At 36.4% G+C, this 18,167-nt stretch overlaps 1 protein-coding gene across 3 annotated transcripts in view; it reads right to left on the bottom strand.

Moving 5' to 3' along the window:
- The window catches only part of AQR (aquarius intron-binding spliceosomal factor), a 50,341-nt gene that overhangs the window by 7,571 nt on the left and 24,603 nt on the right, over window positions 1–18,167 (bottom strand). For all 3 annotated transcript variants that reach the window (XM_086894418.1, XM_086894419.1, XM_086894420.1), the window contains 11 exons: window positions 15,472–15,713; window positions 13,777–13,920; window positions 13,173–13,242; window positions 12,116–12,226; window positions 9,885–9,994; window positions 8,429–8,564; window positions 6,542–6,751; window positions 5,591–5,728; window positions 4,642–4,713; window positions 3,054–3,241; window positions 1,596–1,767 (listed from right to left, as the gene is read on the bottom strand). In XM_086894418.1, the coding sequence (XP_086750544.1) occupies window positions 1,596–1,767; window positions 3,054–3,241; window positions 4,642–4,713; window positions 5,591–5,728; window positions 6,542–6,751; window positions 8,429–8,564; window positions 9,885–9,994; window positions 12,116–12,226; window positions 13,173–13,242; window positions 13,777–13,920; window positions 15,472–15,713 (1,593 nt within the window). The remainder of the gene's footprint in view (window positions 1–1,595; window positions 1,768–3,053; window positions 3,242–4,641; window positions 4,714–5,590; window positions 5,729–6,541; window positions 6,752–8,428; window positions 8,565–9,884; window positions 9,995–12,115; window positions 12,227–13,172; window positions 13,243–13,776; window positions 13,921–15,471; window positions 15,714–18,167) is intronic.

Genomic DNA, 18,167 nt, shown 5'->3' with positions numbered 1-18,167 from the left:
CAAATGCTGACATTTACTCTTGCTCTATTTATACAAGGAATTTTATCCGCACTTGGCATATGTTTGAATAGGCTGGACATACCAGCCTCATTTATTTTTTCTTACTAAGTGGGCTCTGCATTACTTGGAAAATGCAGTTGCCAGGCATATCAAACACCTGTGGGTGTAAAGCTATTCTACAAATTTTAATCCCCCTTAACTCTGGAAAGAAAAGCTCAAATTCACAAAGAGAAATAAGACATTTCAGCAATCTGTTACCTCATGAAAAACCATGAACGCTACCAACATACTCTGCTAAATATCATTCAATTTTCAAGATCACCAAAAATAAAATAACAGTAGAAAGCATTAGAAGAGTATGCACATTGAAGTACTGAAATAATGAGAAGTGTGTTCTGTGTCCTCATGTCAGTGTTCTTAATCTTCTTTAGGCAAAGAGTGGTCTCCATTATCAGGCACTCCTTTCAGCTGTTTGTGTTCCACTGGACAACTTTTTACTACTTGCATGATAGTTTCAAAAGCAAAATCAAAATAATCTCTCCAAACAATTCTGTCCTCAATCTAGCAATGGGATGAAGTGGCTTATGATTTACCATTTCTTTCTTCTCTAGCAGCACCCTGACTTGTACTGAAAAAGTCTTGAGAAGATCCCAAGCAAAAGCTACAAATATATTTTATACCTTTTTGAAAACACAGATTCACATAAATCTAAATGATCTTCAGAGGGAAAAATGAACATGAATTATTATCATCACAAAGTATATTGTTTGCTTTCCATAATATTAAGCAAAACATAAGGTGCTAATTCCACGTTTGAATTAAACTCCTTAACTTGCACATCACTCCAGCTCTAACTTTTCCAAAGGCCAAGTTTGCTATTTTAGGTACCACAGTTTGTTTCACCAGTTTTTAAAACAAGAAAAATAAAAGGACTGAAAATATAAGCATCTCATTACATGTGTAAAATGTTTTCCTAATTTAAGAGAAATAAAACTGTTGTTGATAGCTGCAATTCAAAATTTAGTTGAGAGCTTGAAAACTTAGTTGAGAAACTCCGAGAATAAGGTTTTTTGGCAATTTACTTCATCCTTAATGTCTCTATGCCTCTTATGTGTATTACTAGCAGTAGTTTTATTCTTTTATGAATGGGCATTTTAGGATTCCTACGTATAGATCAAATCAACAGAGTGAATCTTCAAACTGAGGTATGAGCTACCAAGTAAACTTCAACTCTTTGTGCTCAGGGGAAGTGCTACTGTTTATTTCACTATCATGGCAGAACAGCTGAATTACAATGGACTTTAATTTGCCTTAGGTCAAAATGACGTTTTGTAATGAGTTACACCAAGTCTTATCCCTCCCATAAGAATGAGAAAACAGATATCAAAGTCATTCACTAAGTAAAAGCCCCAACATAATGTTTTCATTTTCAATATTCAAAACTCATTAAAAAGAGGAAAAAAATAATAAACATGGTTCAATTATCTGAGACCATGAATTGAATCTCAGTTTACTGTTTTTGAGAGTCTGTCTTCACTGCAGATCTTACAAACCCTACTGAGGTTAATAAATTACACACGTAGTATTTCCCTTACCTGATAGAAATAAGGATTGGGTTCAGACTCTCCTACACCATTGAAGTCTTCTACATTTATAAGCTGGAAGTCATACAAAAATCCAGCATTGGCTGTTCTGAACTCTGGCAGAAGCTGCACGTGAGGCAGGTTACCCAGGTTCTTGTAGCGCCAGTTGTAGAGGTTGCACAAACTGTTCAAAACCACAGACACAAACCACAAAGAATGAGTTACAGCAGGCTCTTGCACTCATTCAAAATAGCTCAGATGCATATGAGATTAGTGCTTCTGTAGGTTTTCAGTGAAAAGAATAATTTTGCTAGGCAGCCTGTACATATATACATGAACACACTCGAACAATCTATCCAGCAGTATTATTTTTAGGTTGTAATTCTGTTTTGCTCTTTATCTTCAGATGCCATGTCAGTGTGGCACACTCAGCTTTAAGTCTGTTCCACTTGATCAAGGAACAAATTTTGCAAGTATTCCAGCAAAAATTTTCATGGGTAACAGAACTTAAGGAATATTAATGCTTCTTTACCAAGAGAAGGAATAAGGGAAAAAAGTATTTTCTTCACTAACTGTGGTAAAGCTTCTTACAGTAAAAAGAAATTATTTCCTTATTTATTTTGTGTATTGCCTACTATTAACAGAAGACATGATTGCAAACAAACAAAATCTACCTAAGTCTGAATGATTCCTGATATTTATAGGGACAGTAATACTAACAAAATGCCTCATTCACAAATGCAAAACAATATCCAGACCAGATTAAGAAGCAGATAGCTCATAGGGAAGCTACCTGTGATCAAATAAGACAAAGCCTAGGAAGGTATGGACAAAAAAAAATTCTTGATCCTTAATCCTTGATCAAGAAATCACTTGCAAAGTGAAGAACTTCAGCTCTCTTATCACTAAGAAGTTCACAAAGATTTTGTGAAATAAACTCTATTTACCATGACATTCAATAAGATGTTAATTTTAAAAATCATACTGAACTGTCATTCGTAAGTCTAGAAAATAGTATTCTAGATTCCCAACATTTCCTACATAAAAAAATGAAGTCATCCTTCATATTGTTCACTACATTTTATGTCTAAAATAAAGATTTAACTTCGAATATACTACGTGTTAATTTAGAAAAGAAAGCTTCTGCAAAGTCTCATTTGTAAAAAAACCCTAAATACTTAAGATGATTAAATACCTTTGAATAAAATTTTCATTAAAGTACTCATGCAATAGCAGAGTATTACTATATAAAAATAACAATGAAGAAATTATTCTGACTGCATTTCAGGGAAGTAAAATTTGAAATTTTAGTCTAATTTAGTCTAGGCTGAAATGAACAGAACAAATAACTAAATTCCAGTTCTGCAAACTCCTGTCCTAACAAGAAACAGTTTCCATAACTATATGTGCCCTTCTCTCATTTTTAACCTGTTACTTTCTTACAAGCTAGATGAGGATTTTCTGTCTTACCTTGCTCTTGCTCTTCCTTGTGCATCCAAATCAACAGTTGGCACTCCAACACGAACAAACCGTGTGAAAAGAGACTGCTCCATGTTGGAGTATTTTTGAAAAGCCATGTTCTTAATGACTGGTGGCAACTGGTGATGGTCACCAATCATAATCCACCGCTTCAAACGACTGAATCCATCCTGGGGGTTCTAGAATTGAACAATTACACTACTGTAACTATTACAATATCATCAAGGCACTCAAAACACTTTTGAGTCAGATTGTCTGTCTTTGTCTGAGCCCTTCAACATTTGTTTTTAAGCTACACTGAACTGCAGTCTTTTTACAGACTACTAGCTTCCATTGAATCAGAGAGTGGAATTGAAAATAAAATCTCTTCTCTTATAAAACAAATACTTTTATCTAAATTCTAATTTATCTAAAAGTAGTAGAGAAATATCAGAATAAATATTATATTATATTGCTTTAAAAGCAAAAAACCCGATTACTATACAATAGGACAGAACTGTCCTTTGAATTTTATTTTTTGGATTCTGAAGTAGTGAATATGTAGCATCTGAGACAGTTTTTAGTGTTCACATGTCTAAGGCAAAACTGAACCTGCCTTTCAAGCGTCTCTAGTTCATGTGCTTCATCTGTTTACTTCTGTAACTGTCAAATAATATCTTCCATGGCCAGAATGTGCCCTTAACTAATTCCTATCTTGGTTCTTGGATTGAATGCTCTTCCCAATCAGCATCCTGGAGACTTCCAGCTGTCAAATCCTCATTACACACTCCTGTGATAATTCTCTTTCCCCATGGGAATACTATTTGAGACAGAATGCAAAGTTCCTTTTCCTGACACTTGATGTGGAAGAGATCTGAAGCTGTTTCTGATCAGACAGTAAGGAAAGAAAACTGAACTCTGGACTGTCCAATTCTTCAAGCCTGAAAATGCCTTAGTAAGAAACTAAGAGGATGGAAATAACTTTTATTGGAGAGCGTAAAAAAACACCAAAAGAATTATTTTTTTTTTTACCTGCTCCTGGAAGTTTATGCTTTGGAGATGACCAAGCATTCTATACAGTTGTTCTGTATATATCAGCCGTTTTAATCTTGGACAAAGAGCCTCCCAAAAATTCTGCTTTTAAAAATTCTCACTGAATTGGAAGTGAAGAAATCAAGTACTGCTACTCTGGAAGGCTAGATCCTTAGGTTTTGTTAAAATAAAAACCCCACTCAATTTTCAAGGACTATTTGGATGCCTCATATAAATAAGCTCATGGAATATCCCCCAGAATATGCCTCTATGGTGAAATGGTCTACTCTAATTACACAAACTCTTCAGTTTCTGAATTTTTCACCTATTTTCCCTCACCTGCCAGATGCTACTGGTTATTTAATGCTCATTTAAAAGTTTGAAAAAAACTAAGATGCTTACTTCATTGAATAAAATAATTTCATAATTAATGTGAAAGCTCTTACTAGCAAATATAAGTTCTGGATTACTTTCTGCCCATGACATTTTTCATTTTAATATTCAATATTGTATAAGACCACAGAGACTATTGATCTTTTTTTTTTGAAAGATCTTTCATGTTTCTAACCTGCAACAGGAGAGGTATAAAGGTTTCTATCTCCAGAATCTGAGCAGACTCTTCCATTAAGATGTTGTCATACTGAGGAAAAAAAAAAAAAAAAAAGAGATGTCCATAAATACAGTAACACAAATGAACATATTTATTCAGCCTACCAAAAGAAAGCATCTATTACTCCTTCAGATTTTGCTGTGTGGGACAGTTACAGCAGGATTTTGTCTCATAGGCAATATATCAGTACTACCAAAAAGGTGAAGTCCTACTACACCAATGGCAGATCTCTCTGTACCAGACAGGGCTTATACCTTAGAAGAAATCCATGACTGGATTACATTACATGCTTCCCACATGCCACAACCACAAGAAAAAATCTTTGTGAAGTGGAGCAAACTAATTTGGGATCTCTGCACTGGGGCTGAAGAGAAGCCATTTTGTGATCCAATACAGTACATGATCAGTGAAAAAATAATACTGAAAGAATTACTGGTGGCTGGCTTTTGTAAGAATAAAAAACTTCCCTAAATTAATAGTTATAGTTACCACTGCAGAGTGAAAAAAGCATTGCATCATAGTTTTTTTTCCTCAAATTGTTAATTTTTTAGGTAAACAAGGCTGTAAAGGCCATGTTTTTCTACCCATTTCTGTCTCTATTTTATTAATCCTATCACTGTGGTTTATAATGTAATATGGCAAAACTAACTTTTTAAAAAATGCACTATTAAGCATTTTTCCATATACAATAACTTAAAAGAGATTTAATCTTTTACTTACAGAAGTTACATATTTCTTCAGTAAAATTAAAAAAATTTAAATATTCAGTTAAAAAAATGCAACCCTAAATAATCCATTTGCCTGGATTTGGGACAGATAAAATGATCCATATGGGGTGGAGAATAGGGGAGAACCAACACCAAAATCAAGTAATCAAGTAGTACAGTAGCACTAGTATAATCATTACTTTGAAACCTAATTCAACCAGGTCACGTCGTTTCAGAGCAGCATGAGTACAAGTCATGGCAATGATTTTTGCTTCTTTCACCAACAGGTATTTGGATCTATCCAGGCCACTGCGCAGAAGTTCAAATGCTCTGAATTCCTATGGAGGACAAAAGAAAAGTCTTGAAAGTCAGAATATGAAAAAATATCACTTATAAAATGAATCCACTCAAACTATGTGGCACCATCTTAATATAATTAAACAAGAATGTTCTGAGGGTATGTACTGTTAACAATCCCATCTGGATAATTTGTTGTGGTTTCCAGGTTTAGCACATTTTGAAAAACAATCTTGTAAAAACCTGTCAAAATATTCTTCCAACCTGTATGTACGTATAAATTTGCAGACAAATATTGAAATAATTCTGAGGAACCCTCTGAGAATCCCCCCAAATTTTCTTTTACTATACCTTCTTGTTTCATACTTACTGCATCATGATAATACATCAAATTCAGTAGTAGGAAGACCACTACAATTAATATAATCAAATGATACACAAATCATCTTTAACCTAATTTTTAATGGCCTCTTAAGCAATTCTGGCAAAACCGGAAGATAATCTGTTAGGTTATCTGAGTAAAGGCTGTAAATACACTGTATTTACACTGTAAATACAAAGACCCTCTGAGAATCAGAGATAGGTGTACCAAACCTTGTAACCTCATCAGTTAAAATGGATGCAGAATGCTTGCTTCCCATGATCCAACTAAAAGAGACTAGACCTCTGCCCCTATTGTGTAACATACCTATATTACTCAAAGGTGGAAATTCTCACCTTGCAAGGTAATGAAGCTGCCTAGATGTGTATATTTCTTCTAGGATATAGGGAAAATGAGAATTTTGGAACTGCGTAAATTTTTCTACAGGATTAGCCAGATTTACATTCATTTTCTTGCCTTTAACATGTCTTACCTCAAGCTGAGTGAATATTTTCTTAATATGTCTAAAACACCCTTCAGCAATTTCCATATCCTCTTCATATGATCTGCCTTTGAAAACTGGTTGAGGAGCATTTGCAAAATACTGGTGAAAAGGAAAGAAACTGGAGACATCTGCAACATCTGGCGATTTTCCACCTTTAACTTTCACTTTACTGATATATTCCTCCCAACGAGACATTACCTATGACAAAGCAAAGTGGATCATAAGGTTTTTGGTAATGTATAGGCTTGCAGCATAGCATTAAAAAAATTATCACAAAAGTAAGGTATGTCTTAGGTAGCATTTGACCTTGTGTCAGGATGACATTTTTGAGGCTGTAGTGGGTTGAGCTTGGCTGGCTGCCAGATTCCCACCCAGTTTCTCTCACTCTCCCTCTTCAACAGGATAGTGGGAGAAAGTAAGATGAAAAGCATATGGGTTGAGATAAAGACAGGGAGATTGCTCAGCAAATAGCATCACAGGTGAAACAGGAAAGATTAATTTCATTTATTGCAAATTAAAAACAGAGTAAGATGGTGAGCAACAAAGACAAAACCAAAACCACCTTTCTTCTCCACTCCCTCTTCCTTCCTAGGCTTAATTTCGCTGTCAATTTTTTTACCTCCTCCCTACCCTGAGCAGTACAGAAATAATGGGGCTGTCATTCAAGTTCATAACACCACATCTCTGCCACACCTTCCTACTCACACTTCTTCCCTGCTCCAGCATGGGACTTCCACAGGAGGCCTCTTCCTTCAGCATATATCCACCTGCTCAGCATAGGGTGCTCCAAGGGCTACAGGGTTGGAATCTGCTCTGCCACAGCCTCTTCATTGGCTGCAGGTAGAAAACCTGCTTTACTATGGCTGTCTCCACAAGCTATGGGGAAGCTGATGCCTGGAGCATCTCCTGTCCCTTCATTTTCTCCTGACTTGGGTGTACAGGGTTGTTTCTCACGCTCCCCTCTCTGCCCTCAGCTGCTGCTGGCTTTTGACCTCTTCTCAAAGAGGCACCACCTGTGTCACTGTGGATTCAGCTTTGGTCAGCAGTGGGTCTGCTGGAGCTGGCTGTGTCCAGCACAGGGCAGCCCCTAGCCTCTTCTCAGAGCTCATTCCTACAGCCACCTGCTACCAAAACCTAGCCACATAAATCCAATACAGAAGTAAACTTTATTATCTCCACTTAGACTGCTTTGATTTAAGTATCAAGTGGGATTCATTTAGGAGGATACTGAAGCAGAAGATGACCTCTAGCAGTGTTCTTTGCATTCTTCAACACCTAATGTCCATTTAATGTTAAGGTCCACACTAAAGCTGGCCCAGAGTAACTTCTGTAAAAACATACTGTACATGCATTCAGTCCCAAGTACCACTTTGTAAGTCTCCTTATGCAACACTAATTGCAAATACAGGCCACATCACTGAAAGAAGAAGTGGAGAAGAATGGAGAAGAATGGAATTTCTTCATAGAGAAGAAATGAGGGACATGCAACATACCATTTTGCACTCTGTACATTTGATTTGATATTTAATGCTATAAAAGCCTCCTATCAGGACCATCAAGTAGCTGTTGTAATGCTTGTCCAAAATATAAAGCAGCCCACAGATTTTCCTATCTGAAGGAGAAGCTTCAGGTTAGAATCTTTGCCAGCATTCATGAAGGGCAGCAATGACTTGGTGAGTCAGCAGGCAGGATTTAAAACAATAGCAACACAAGCAAGTCATGCTGCAATTTTAACTTTAGCTGATACTATATTGTGAATCACCAAGGAAAATACTTTTTGCTTTTACTCTCAATGCTGAAAAATTCACTGCAAGTTTTACAAAGTGTTTCGTAATGTATTTAGGTCAGTCTCTGCAAAAGTATCTCAGTCCTTACTTGGTATAAAAAAAAATGGCCAGCTGTTTCACAAGTGTAAGAAACATCTCCTGGGACTCCAAGACTCTCTTGTAATCGCCCAACTTCTCGCAGAAGTTCAAGTCTTCGAGCCAGCACATAATTAACTCTTCCATATCTACAAAATGGATTACATAAAACATAATTTTTATTAAACTCAGTATAGTATCTAAATATCAAAATAAGAGATCACAATAATCCCCAGCATCCTGCCAAAAACCCCCACAACTACTGTTCCAAAACCTAAGAATTTGCTCCATGCTGAGCATTTCTATCAGTTTAGCCTTAACAATTCACAAAGCCAAGCTTATGAGAAATAAAGTTCTCACAGTAGTGCAGCCCAACTTCAAATATATTCCTCAGCCTTTACTCCTCCCTCTTGAACTGCCAGAACCCACAGTGCTTGCAGAAATATCCCATAGGTCTGGAGTTATCTGGAGAAAGTGTGAAAATAGACAATGTGATGTCTTAAAGAAAGCTCCTTTTAATGATGAACACTACAGTTCAAGGAATCTATTAAAATATGGATATTACCAAATAAATATCTGCTATGGCATCATTTCAGTAAGTTTCTGGCTATCAAATTTCTGGAATAATTTGACTATGCCAAAGCATTCAATTTAAAAGAAAAAAATCGCAAGGTATTTATGTTGCTAAATACTGAACTATGTACATGTGGGTAGCTTCTAGTGACTATATATAATTTTTACTACAGCTTTTGAAGTCAAAGTATTGCTATGATAATCCAGTACTGGGCAGTTCAGATATTTCCAGTGCACAACCATTATACCCTGCTTACATTTATGAATGTGTGTAATCCTACTGACGTCAATTGGCCTAATGCATGACAAACATACAAATATTTAAAAGAACAGGTTCTTAAGTCTTCGTACTGATACAGAGTTGATAGCTTTCCTCCTGTTATGTATACTTCAAAATGTGCTATCAATGAAATCAGTGAAAACTTTGAGATTAAGCAGTACCTGAAGAATTCAAAGCAGAAAGTATAATTTCATGTTTATTAATGTAAAAACCACTATGACAGTAGAAGTGATACCATGTTTGTACAAAAAAAATTGTAACTCCAAGAATCTGCCTTATTATTCTAATTTCTCTCACAGATTAATTGTACGAAAGGTGTAAGGGTCCAAAAAATATAATTATCTATTATTCAAGCAGTTGAGTTTGTGAACAAGCAACTGACTGATTCTTCCTGTAGATGCTCAAGGGAGCACAGCTTCTGTATAGAATAAGAACCAAAATTACTAAACCTTGTACTGAAAAATAGTGCACTCTGTGTTACCGGGATTCAATAATACGAGAAGGGTAAAACTTGTGCAACATAGCTCCTTTGCACTGGAGGTAGAGTGAATTCAACTGAGACATCTTACTGCCATGTTTATACAAGTGAGTTTAGCATTAGCATCTCCTTCCTCACCTGCTAAAATCTTTTTCTGTCTCTAATTCCTCTTCTCCGTGACCCAGACGCAGAAGGTGACGCTCATCAATGTCTAGAGCCATGATTTTTTCGAACAGCTGGTTCAAAGCCTAAAGATTGACAAGAACAGGAGAAAAGGTAGTTTTTAGAAAGTTCAGAGGCTCTTGCAGGGGAAAACTGAGGAATTACTCATAAGTAAAGTAGGAGATTATGCCTATTTCAGTATAAATGGAAGCCAAAACAAACAAAAGTTAATTTTGTTTTAACAAAACAAAGTTAATACTGAAACTCTCAAAGTTAATACTGAAATCTTGACAACAGGGAAATTAGCCCAACATCCTTTTATTTGTCTACTTTATATAACAATTACATTTGATTTGAAAATTTTAAAATTTAATTCTATCACATAGTTAACTTGGTTGATAAAGATACCAATTTACAAAACTGTCTCACAAATACCAATTTTTGTATGATGACATTAAACAATTAAACTTTCACTGTACATTACAGAACTATAATCTGGTACTGACTGTCACTATTCCATTCTGGATAACTGAATTTTGCTTAACTAATGTTCTAGGTGTGCCACATCTTCTGCCTTAAACTCTTCAGTTATCTAGTGGCTTACTATCAACTAATTTGTGTATTTCAAAGGAGCAAGCTTGTAAGCACTGGACCATCAAGTTTTGAATATAAAAATAAACACACGCAAGCTCCACTTGCAGCTGCAGGTCATGTAAACATCTTAAAGTGCAGCATCAATGCATGGGTAATGTACCCTGCTGAGATACAGTTAATTTCCCAGGGTACGATTTCAAGCTAATGTCCTCATGAAACTCTAGTCTGGTAAGAAGAGTCTTCTATCTGCCTCAAAGTATTTCCTTCTTTTTCTCCTCAATGGACATGTTCACAACACTTTCCCCCAACTCTAACCTGTCACTCTCCTGCAACCCTTTGCAGACTGGCCTGTATTATTCCAGGCTGTAACTCCTCACCAAAACGTTTCCCCCATCAACTGGTCTTTAATCTTACTTTGATGAAAAATCATGAAATGTTTTCCAATGGTATGTTCAGTTAAAGTAACTCATAATTGAGACAGGATAAGCTAATCAGGGAGATCGGGAAACAGCTGACCCTGGTTTCCAAAAAAATCATTCCAAATCAGATGCAGATTTCATAGAACCATAACATATGCTGAATTGGAAAGGACCCCTAAGGATCATAAAGTCCAACTCCTGGCCTTGCACAGGACACCCCAAATGTCACACCCTGAGCACATCTGAGCCTGAGAGCATTTTCCAAATGCTTCTTGAACTCTTTCAGGCTGGTGCTGTGACCACTTCCCTGGGGAGCCTGTTCTATTGCCCAGCCACCCTCTGGATGAAGAATCTTGTTCTAACATCCAACCTAAACCTCCCCTGGCACAACTTCAGGCCATTCCCTCAGGTTCTGCCACTGAGCACCACAGAGAAGAGATCAGTACCTTCCCCTCCTCTTTCCCTCTTGAAGAAGTTGTAGACCACAATGAGATCTCCCTCTCTGCTCAGTCTCCTCTACTCCAGAATGAACACACCAAGTGACCTCAGCTGCTCCTCATACGGCTGCCCCTCAAGGTCCCACAGAATCTTTGTTGCCCTCCTTTCAACACTCTCTAGTAGATTTAAGCTTCTTGTACATTGTTGTGCCCAGAACTGCACACAGCACTCAAGGTGAGACTGCTCAAGTGCACAGTACAGTGGGAAAATTAAGAGTGAGACTCTTAAAAACATTATTATTATTATTATTATTGTTTCTTATTTTACATATGCTTGAGAAATAGCAGATAGACTCCATCTCTTATGAATGGGAAGCAAATATTCAGCTGAAGAGGCCTTCCCTTAGAAGCCTAAAGCACAGAGCAACCACTGTCTGAGAAAGCTAATTAGCAAGAATCTGGCATACATTGTGCAATGCATGTGCAACTACAAGAACTAAGCAGAGATTTTTTTTCAAAATACTTTCTTATTTTTGATCTCCAACCAATTAAACACATTGAAAACTTCAGACAAATAGTTTAGAACCACACACTTGCAATTCAAAAAATTTAATTTTGCATTACAAAACCAGCAAAACTGCACACAAGCTAACTCACTGTTAGGAGACAAATTCCATTCCCAAACTACTGATCTCAATACCTACTGTTCTTATACATTGTAATTACAGGAAAAATCCACACATGATTGACACTTTACCTGATTAGAGTGGGTAACTATTAAAGTTCGTTGTTCTGGGAAATTATGATAAAGATTGGATATTATCTGGACTGCTACATCAGTTTTTCCAGTACCAGGTGGACCCACTACCTAAAATCAAACACACACAAACAAAAAATAAAATCAATCAATACACAATTTATCAGAATACAGAATACTTCACAATAAAAAAAAAAAGTCAGCTGGGGAAGAAAAAACCCACAACAATCTCACAAGACACTGACATTACACATTGCTTCCTGCTTTGGTGAAATTTCAGACCAAATACAACATAATATAAATGACTCCTTCAGACTATTTTGGTAGATTCCTGACTAAAAGGAATATGCTAATCCTGCACTGGAAGTACTAATATGAAAATAGACATCCTCAGAGAAAAAAGGTAGTTTAATCTCAGAACAGGCTAAATGGGAGGGAAATAGTGAAAAGAGAATCAAGACACACAATGGAAAAAGAGTAAGGTGAAACAGAAATAAAGAACAGGAAAAATAAGAAGAGAGTTCAATCCTTGTATTTACTCTGAAATCTACAATTGATGATACAAACATATAATAACATTTAATGTTTTCATAGTCTCAATTCCACAAACACACCAAAATTGACACCTCAGACATTTTAAAGGTATCCAAGTATTATGAAGCATCTCAAAATAATTTGTTCAGGATTAAGAAGCAAGAATACCAGTTTTCATGAGCATCTATACATAAAACTACACATTGCTATAAAATCATTCCTGCTTAATTTAAAGACTCTCCAACCACTGCAAAAACAAATTCAGTTGCTGTGGAAAGCCTTCAGCCACCAAAACACAGGATACAGAGATAAGTGTTGCCATATGATTTCGTGAGGATTGGAGGATGTTGAACCTTCAAATGTTAATTTTTCATATCTTTAAACTATTAATAGAAATTATCTCAGCAAGGCTACAGAAAGGGGTCTTACTAGTATTTCACTGAATGTACCTAAGGCCAGAATTAAATAAGTAAGAGTACAGAATCCTTAGAAACATTCTTACTGTACTTAAAAACATTCTTACCATAGTTAGTCCAGGCTGCATTCCTGCACGGATGGCTTCAATCTGAGTATGGGTAAATTGAATAGTATTGCTGAAACAAAAAAAAACAAGATCAGATAATTGATAGATTTTGCCAACAGTTTTGATAGAAGCCATTGTTTTAACAAAGTTAATATATATATTATATAAACATATATAACATATATAAGCATTATAACTGTTTATATCTTTCCCAAACTACACACTTGCAAACTTTTGTACAAATTAAATCAGCATTACAACTACCTGTTTTGTAGATACAACTGTCTCGTAATTTCTAAGCAAGACAGTAAATCATGTCGTTCATGTGACAACAAACTCATTCCATCTAAAAGACTGTTTGTCTTTAGTTATTATTTGCAGAGAATGTTGTAAAATTATTTAGGTATTATTTTCCTAATATTCAAATTGCTGAGACAAAAAACACTAGAAGACAATATTTCTCACTGTTTTCAAGGGACTTTTTTAACAAATGGGCGACAACAGAATATTTTGATTTAAATATAAAACAAACCAGTCTCATTTCTGAAAATGAACTGCTATGCATGCGATATCGTATCAAGGTAAGTTCCCACCCATTTTTTACCGTTTTGGTTGATTATATGGATATGGTCCCCTGTTTGGAATAACATGAGGCTCTACAATCAGTGTTTTAGCTTCTTCAGGGTTTTCTTCACTTCCATCCTCTTTTCTTTTCGTTCCTTTACCTCCCTTCATTGGGAAAGTTATCCTGTAACACATAATTTAAGGTTACAGTTCAACATGTTCACTACAACACAGACTTAACAACTACTATCAGATAGACAACTACTATCACAAGAAGGTGATAGAGATCACCTTTTCTCACCATTAAGACAAACTTTCATACAACAGGGAAACAAGTTCTACAAATGTTTTAAGGAGAATAAAGAAAAGAAATGACAAATAAATTGATGAAGCTAATTAAATAAAAAGTATGTCAAACATACAAAAGCACTCTTTGTAACTGGAAAAGCCAGGAGCAGTACTGACAGCCAGGTGGAAAAACACTGAAAACAAGAAGTTGGTAAATAAAGATGGAAGGGACAGGAGAAAAGTTATCATAGAACATAAGCTGTGTCAGTATTCTAAACTATTCTATATTCTATATTATAACTATAAGACTTTATCCTCCCATTTCAATTTTTTTACAGCCTTCTGTATATATTAGTAAGCTTCTCTAATTCAGAAACAAATTACAGGTGAAGGAATCCCAATGCCTATCCAAATATCTCAAGACAAAAATGCAGATACCTCTAACAGTAATAACTTCTTACAGGACAAATGTAGCATTAGGAAGAGCAACAGCTCTTCATAAAGAGCAGTATCTCTCTTAGTATAGGAACTGAAACTGAACAGTAGGTCATTGAGGAAAACTGTGTGTGAGATCTTTGCCTAATGCCTTCAGACTATTTTTATATCATTATACAGTGTTAGTGCCTTCTCCACACAAATTCTCCATGCGGTGTTTCCAAAAACAGCTTGGGAGATTACCTCCCTGCTTTTCAAGATTCAATTTAGCCATGATAAAAGCCAACTAGTTAATGGGAAAGGCATTCTTCCCTCCACAGATTTATTCACAAGGAAAAGATGTAGTTTCTTCAGCTGAAGGATCTGTTCTCCTATATTATGCACTGTGAATGACACTTTTCAAACCTCAAGGAAGTGCATCAGGGGGACAGAATTGTCAAGTCTAAAACTGCTGGACAACAACACCACTGAAACAAAAAGAGTAAATCTCATTTAGCTGCCAAGAAGGTAGGCATACTATTTCAGAAATCATTTATGAAAATAAGCAATATGGGATTTCAGACTTAATCCTTTGTGTTGATTGAATGGTGTTTCCAAAAGCTCAAATTTTAATTGATGTTGAAATTGCTGTTCTTAGCTTGTTGTAACGAGACATGTAAGGAAAATATATGATTAAAATTCTCTAGGCTGATCTTGAGGAGTCTAGATACCATAATGCAGAAGACAGTATTGTGTATCTTGATTCTATCTCATACTTTTGTTTTTTCCATATATTCTGTAGACTGATTTACAAGCAGTGCTCTGATGCATTTTTGTACAGAGTAGAACAGAAGCTGGTCCTGGGTCTAACTGTTGTACAGTTAACTCTATCATGTAATTATCTAAATCTTAACATATCTCCTCCTTGTCTTAAAAGAAGGAGCATCTCTCTTCAAGCCCTGAACATAATTCCACCTAAAAACACATTTCAGCAAGAATATCAGACCAGAAGTACTTGAAATATTGAGATCACCTGAAGGGGGGTACATGCAGATCTGGATTGTCAACAGTGACTTTAACATTGTACCCAGGAAAGCTAGCTTTTAAGTGATCAATGGACAGGAAAGTGTCATTAAAATCCAGAGTTGCAATCTGATTTGGCATTTTTGAATAGTGTGCACTACTTGGGTCTCCATAGCCAAGAATGATGTCATGCAGCCAGTCAGGAACCACACAGTCTGTGTTCATCAAATTCCTAATAGTCTCCAGAAGAGCCTGTAAACAAGAAAAAACAGAAAAAATAGGAGTGAAGAGACTGATATTCTAACAAGTAAAAATCATACCAAAGATCAATCAAATCTGTTTTAAAATGATAGAATGTAACTCTCTAACTGATGGTGTTTGGATGGATTGAGTCACTATATAGACAGTGTACATATGCAATGAAACACCAGTATCAAAGCACAGAATTCTCACACTAAGAGCTAGTAAAGATGACCATAATCATCAGTGATGTTCTCATTCCAGAACACTCACAGCAGGGGGAAAACACATAGAAGACCCTCATGCACTTTAAGGTTTCCTCTTACATGCCTATAAATTTCATCCCTGCAGTCAGCTTAAGCTTCCCTTCAAGCATTTGCTGTTCACCCACAAATTAATTTATCTAATAATCTGGGTTATGTAAGTTTTGTCTCCTTTCTTCTCTTGTGAAAACACCAATGCTCCAGACCCCAGACTTGAACAGAGGGTGTGCTTTTTAACTATGAAGTAGCTGAACTTTAGCCTTCCTGTTAAAGGGCTACTTTAGTGGCAGATCTTGAAGAAACATCTCACTTGAAATTTGGCATTGGACACCACGTATCTGCTCCTCAGCAGCAGCAAGACCACAGGATACCAGACATACACTGATTTCCAGATCCTCCGACTTGCCATGCCACCAAACACGGACACAAATGAATGGCAAACATCATTTGTTTGCCATCAGCCATCCACACCAGAATATAAATCAGAACCTCCAAATGCCAATCTTGCAAAAGAATAGTCAGTCAAATCGAAGTACAGAATTTAGTCTACATTTACATATCCATCTCCAAAGGATAGGATTTTCTTTTCTTGCTTGTGTTGTGCCATTCAAGGAGTCAAGTGATGTGATCACCATCCCCACTTAGTCAACCTCTATTAAGGTCCTGATTCTTCTCCACTACTCAGCGTGGGTGAGACCACATCTGGAGTGCTGTGTCCAGTGCTGGGCTCCTCAGGACAAGAGACACAGACATACTGGAATGAATCCAGAGTCACTAAGATGATTAAGGGATTGGAGAATCTGTTGTATGAGAAGCTGAGAGAGCTGGGATTGTTTAGCCTCAAGAATACAAAAGTCAAGAAGCATTGGAGAATTTGATTGATTTTATATAAAAAAACCGTAACGGAGGAAGCAAGGTCAATGGAATAAGAGTCCACTCAGTAGTGAGTGCCCTGTGAAAGAACAAGGGGCAATGGGCACAAATTGAGATATGGGAAATTCCACCTAAATACACCAAAGTATTTTTACTGTAGTGATAATGCAACACCAGAACAGGTTGTCTAGACTGGTTATGTAGTCTCCATCACTGGACATATCCAATGCCAACTGCATAGCTACAAGATCTTGAGCAACTTGCTCTAGCTGACTCTGCTTTAAACAGGACTTGGACTAGATCATCTCCAAAGGTCCCTCAACTATTCTCTGAATCTCTTCCTTCCAATCACAATCATGCTGTGGATTCTATGAACCTACCTGTAAAGCTACCAAATCGAAGGCACTTCTGAAGTATGAAGGTCCTGCTACTTAATTACTTCAAAGATATATGGATGGAAAAGTCCAATATTAACTAGGAATTTATGTATTTTTATTGCAAATATAGAACAAGTATGTCTGGCTCAAACATATACTAAGCACAGCATAATATGTTTGTGCTAAGGAAAGCACAAAGAAATCAGACAGTGTCACCTTTTCAGGTAGTATTTCTAAACGTAGTTATCAGTTTCTAAGAGGAAGCATGAAATATGTTCCTAACAGCTCATGTGCTGTTTCTACATCACAAAAAACTTTGCTTCAGCTTTTCAAAAAGTAATTTCTATGCATGTAGTAAGATTCATTCTTGTAAGTTCTTGTAAGAACTAACACCGCTGACCAACTGTATGTAGTGACACAGTGCTGACATCTCCAGCAAACACATTGTATTTGCACTTTCTCTGCTGTCTCATCTGCTTAATTTACAAGGACTGCACAAGACTTCTCTTGTCTTCTCTCCTACAAACTCAGCTTTATAAACTTCAAGCTCCCTTCTATCTGCTGCATATACTGTCTACACTAATCACGGCATCATCTTGTTTTCTTTTCTCCAGCTGAAGTTAGAAGGGTTTGCAAATGACATGGAACGCATGCACCTAAACTGGTAGCAATGTGATAAATGTGGAAATACCTTAGATTGTCTTGAAAAATGACTGTAAAAGAGTTTAGCAAATGCCAGCACAGAATGGCTTGCATTGGGATTTGCCTGTAAATTAGCTGCAAGAAGACAGTACAAATCTGAAAGCTACACTTAAGCATACTCTACAGAACTTTCCATCTCACTACACAAAAGTGCACATACATGTGAATGAAAAAACATGTCTACATGCTTGTACACCAGGAGGCTTTGGCAGAGGGCATTTGTATTTATGATATGAAAGGAACCTGCCACA

Source organism: Cyanistes caeruleus, chromosome 6 (assembly GCF_971803275.1).
Source record: "Cyanistes caeruleus chromosome 6, bCyaCae1.hap1.1, whole genome shotgun sequence".
Lineage (NCBI taxonomy): Eukaryota > Metazoa > Chordata > Aves > Passeriformes > Paridae > Cyanistes > Cyanistes caeruleus.
This window is presented reverse-complemented; position numbering and strand designations above follow the sequence as displayed.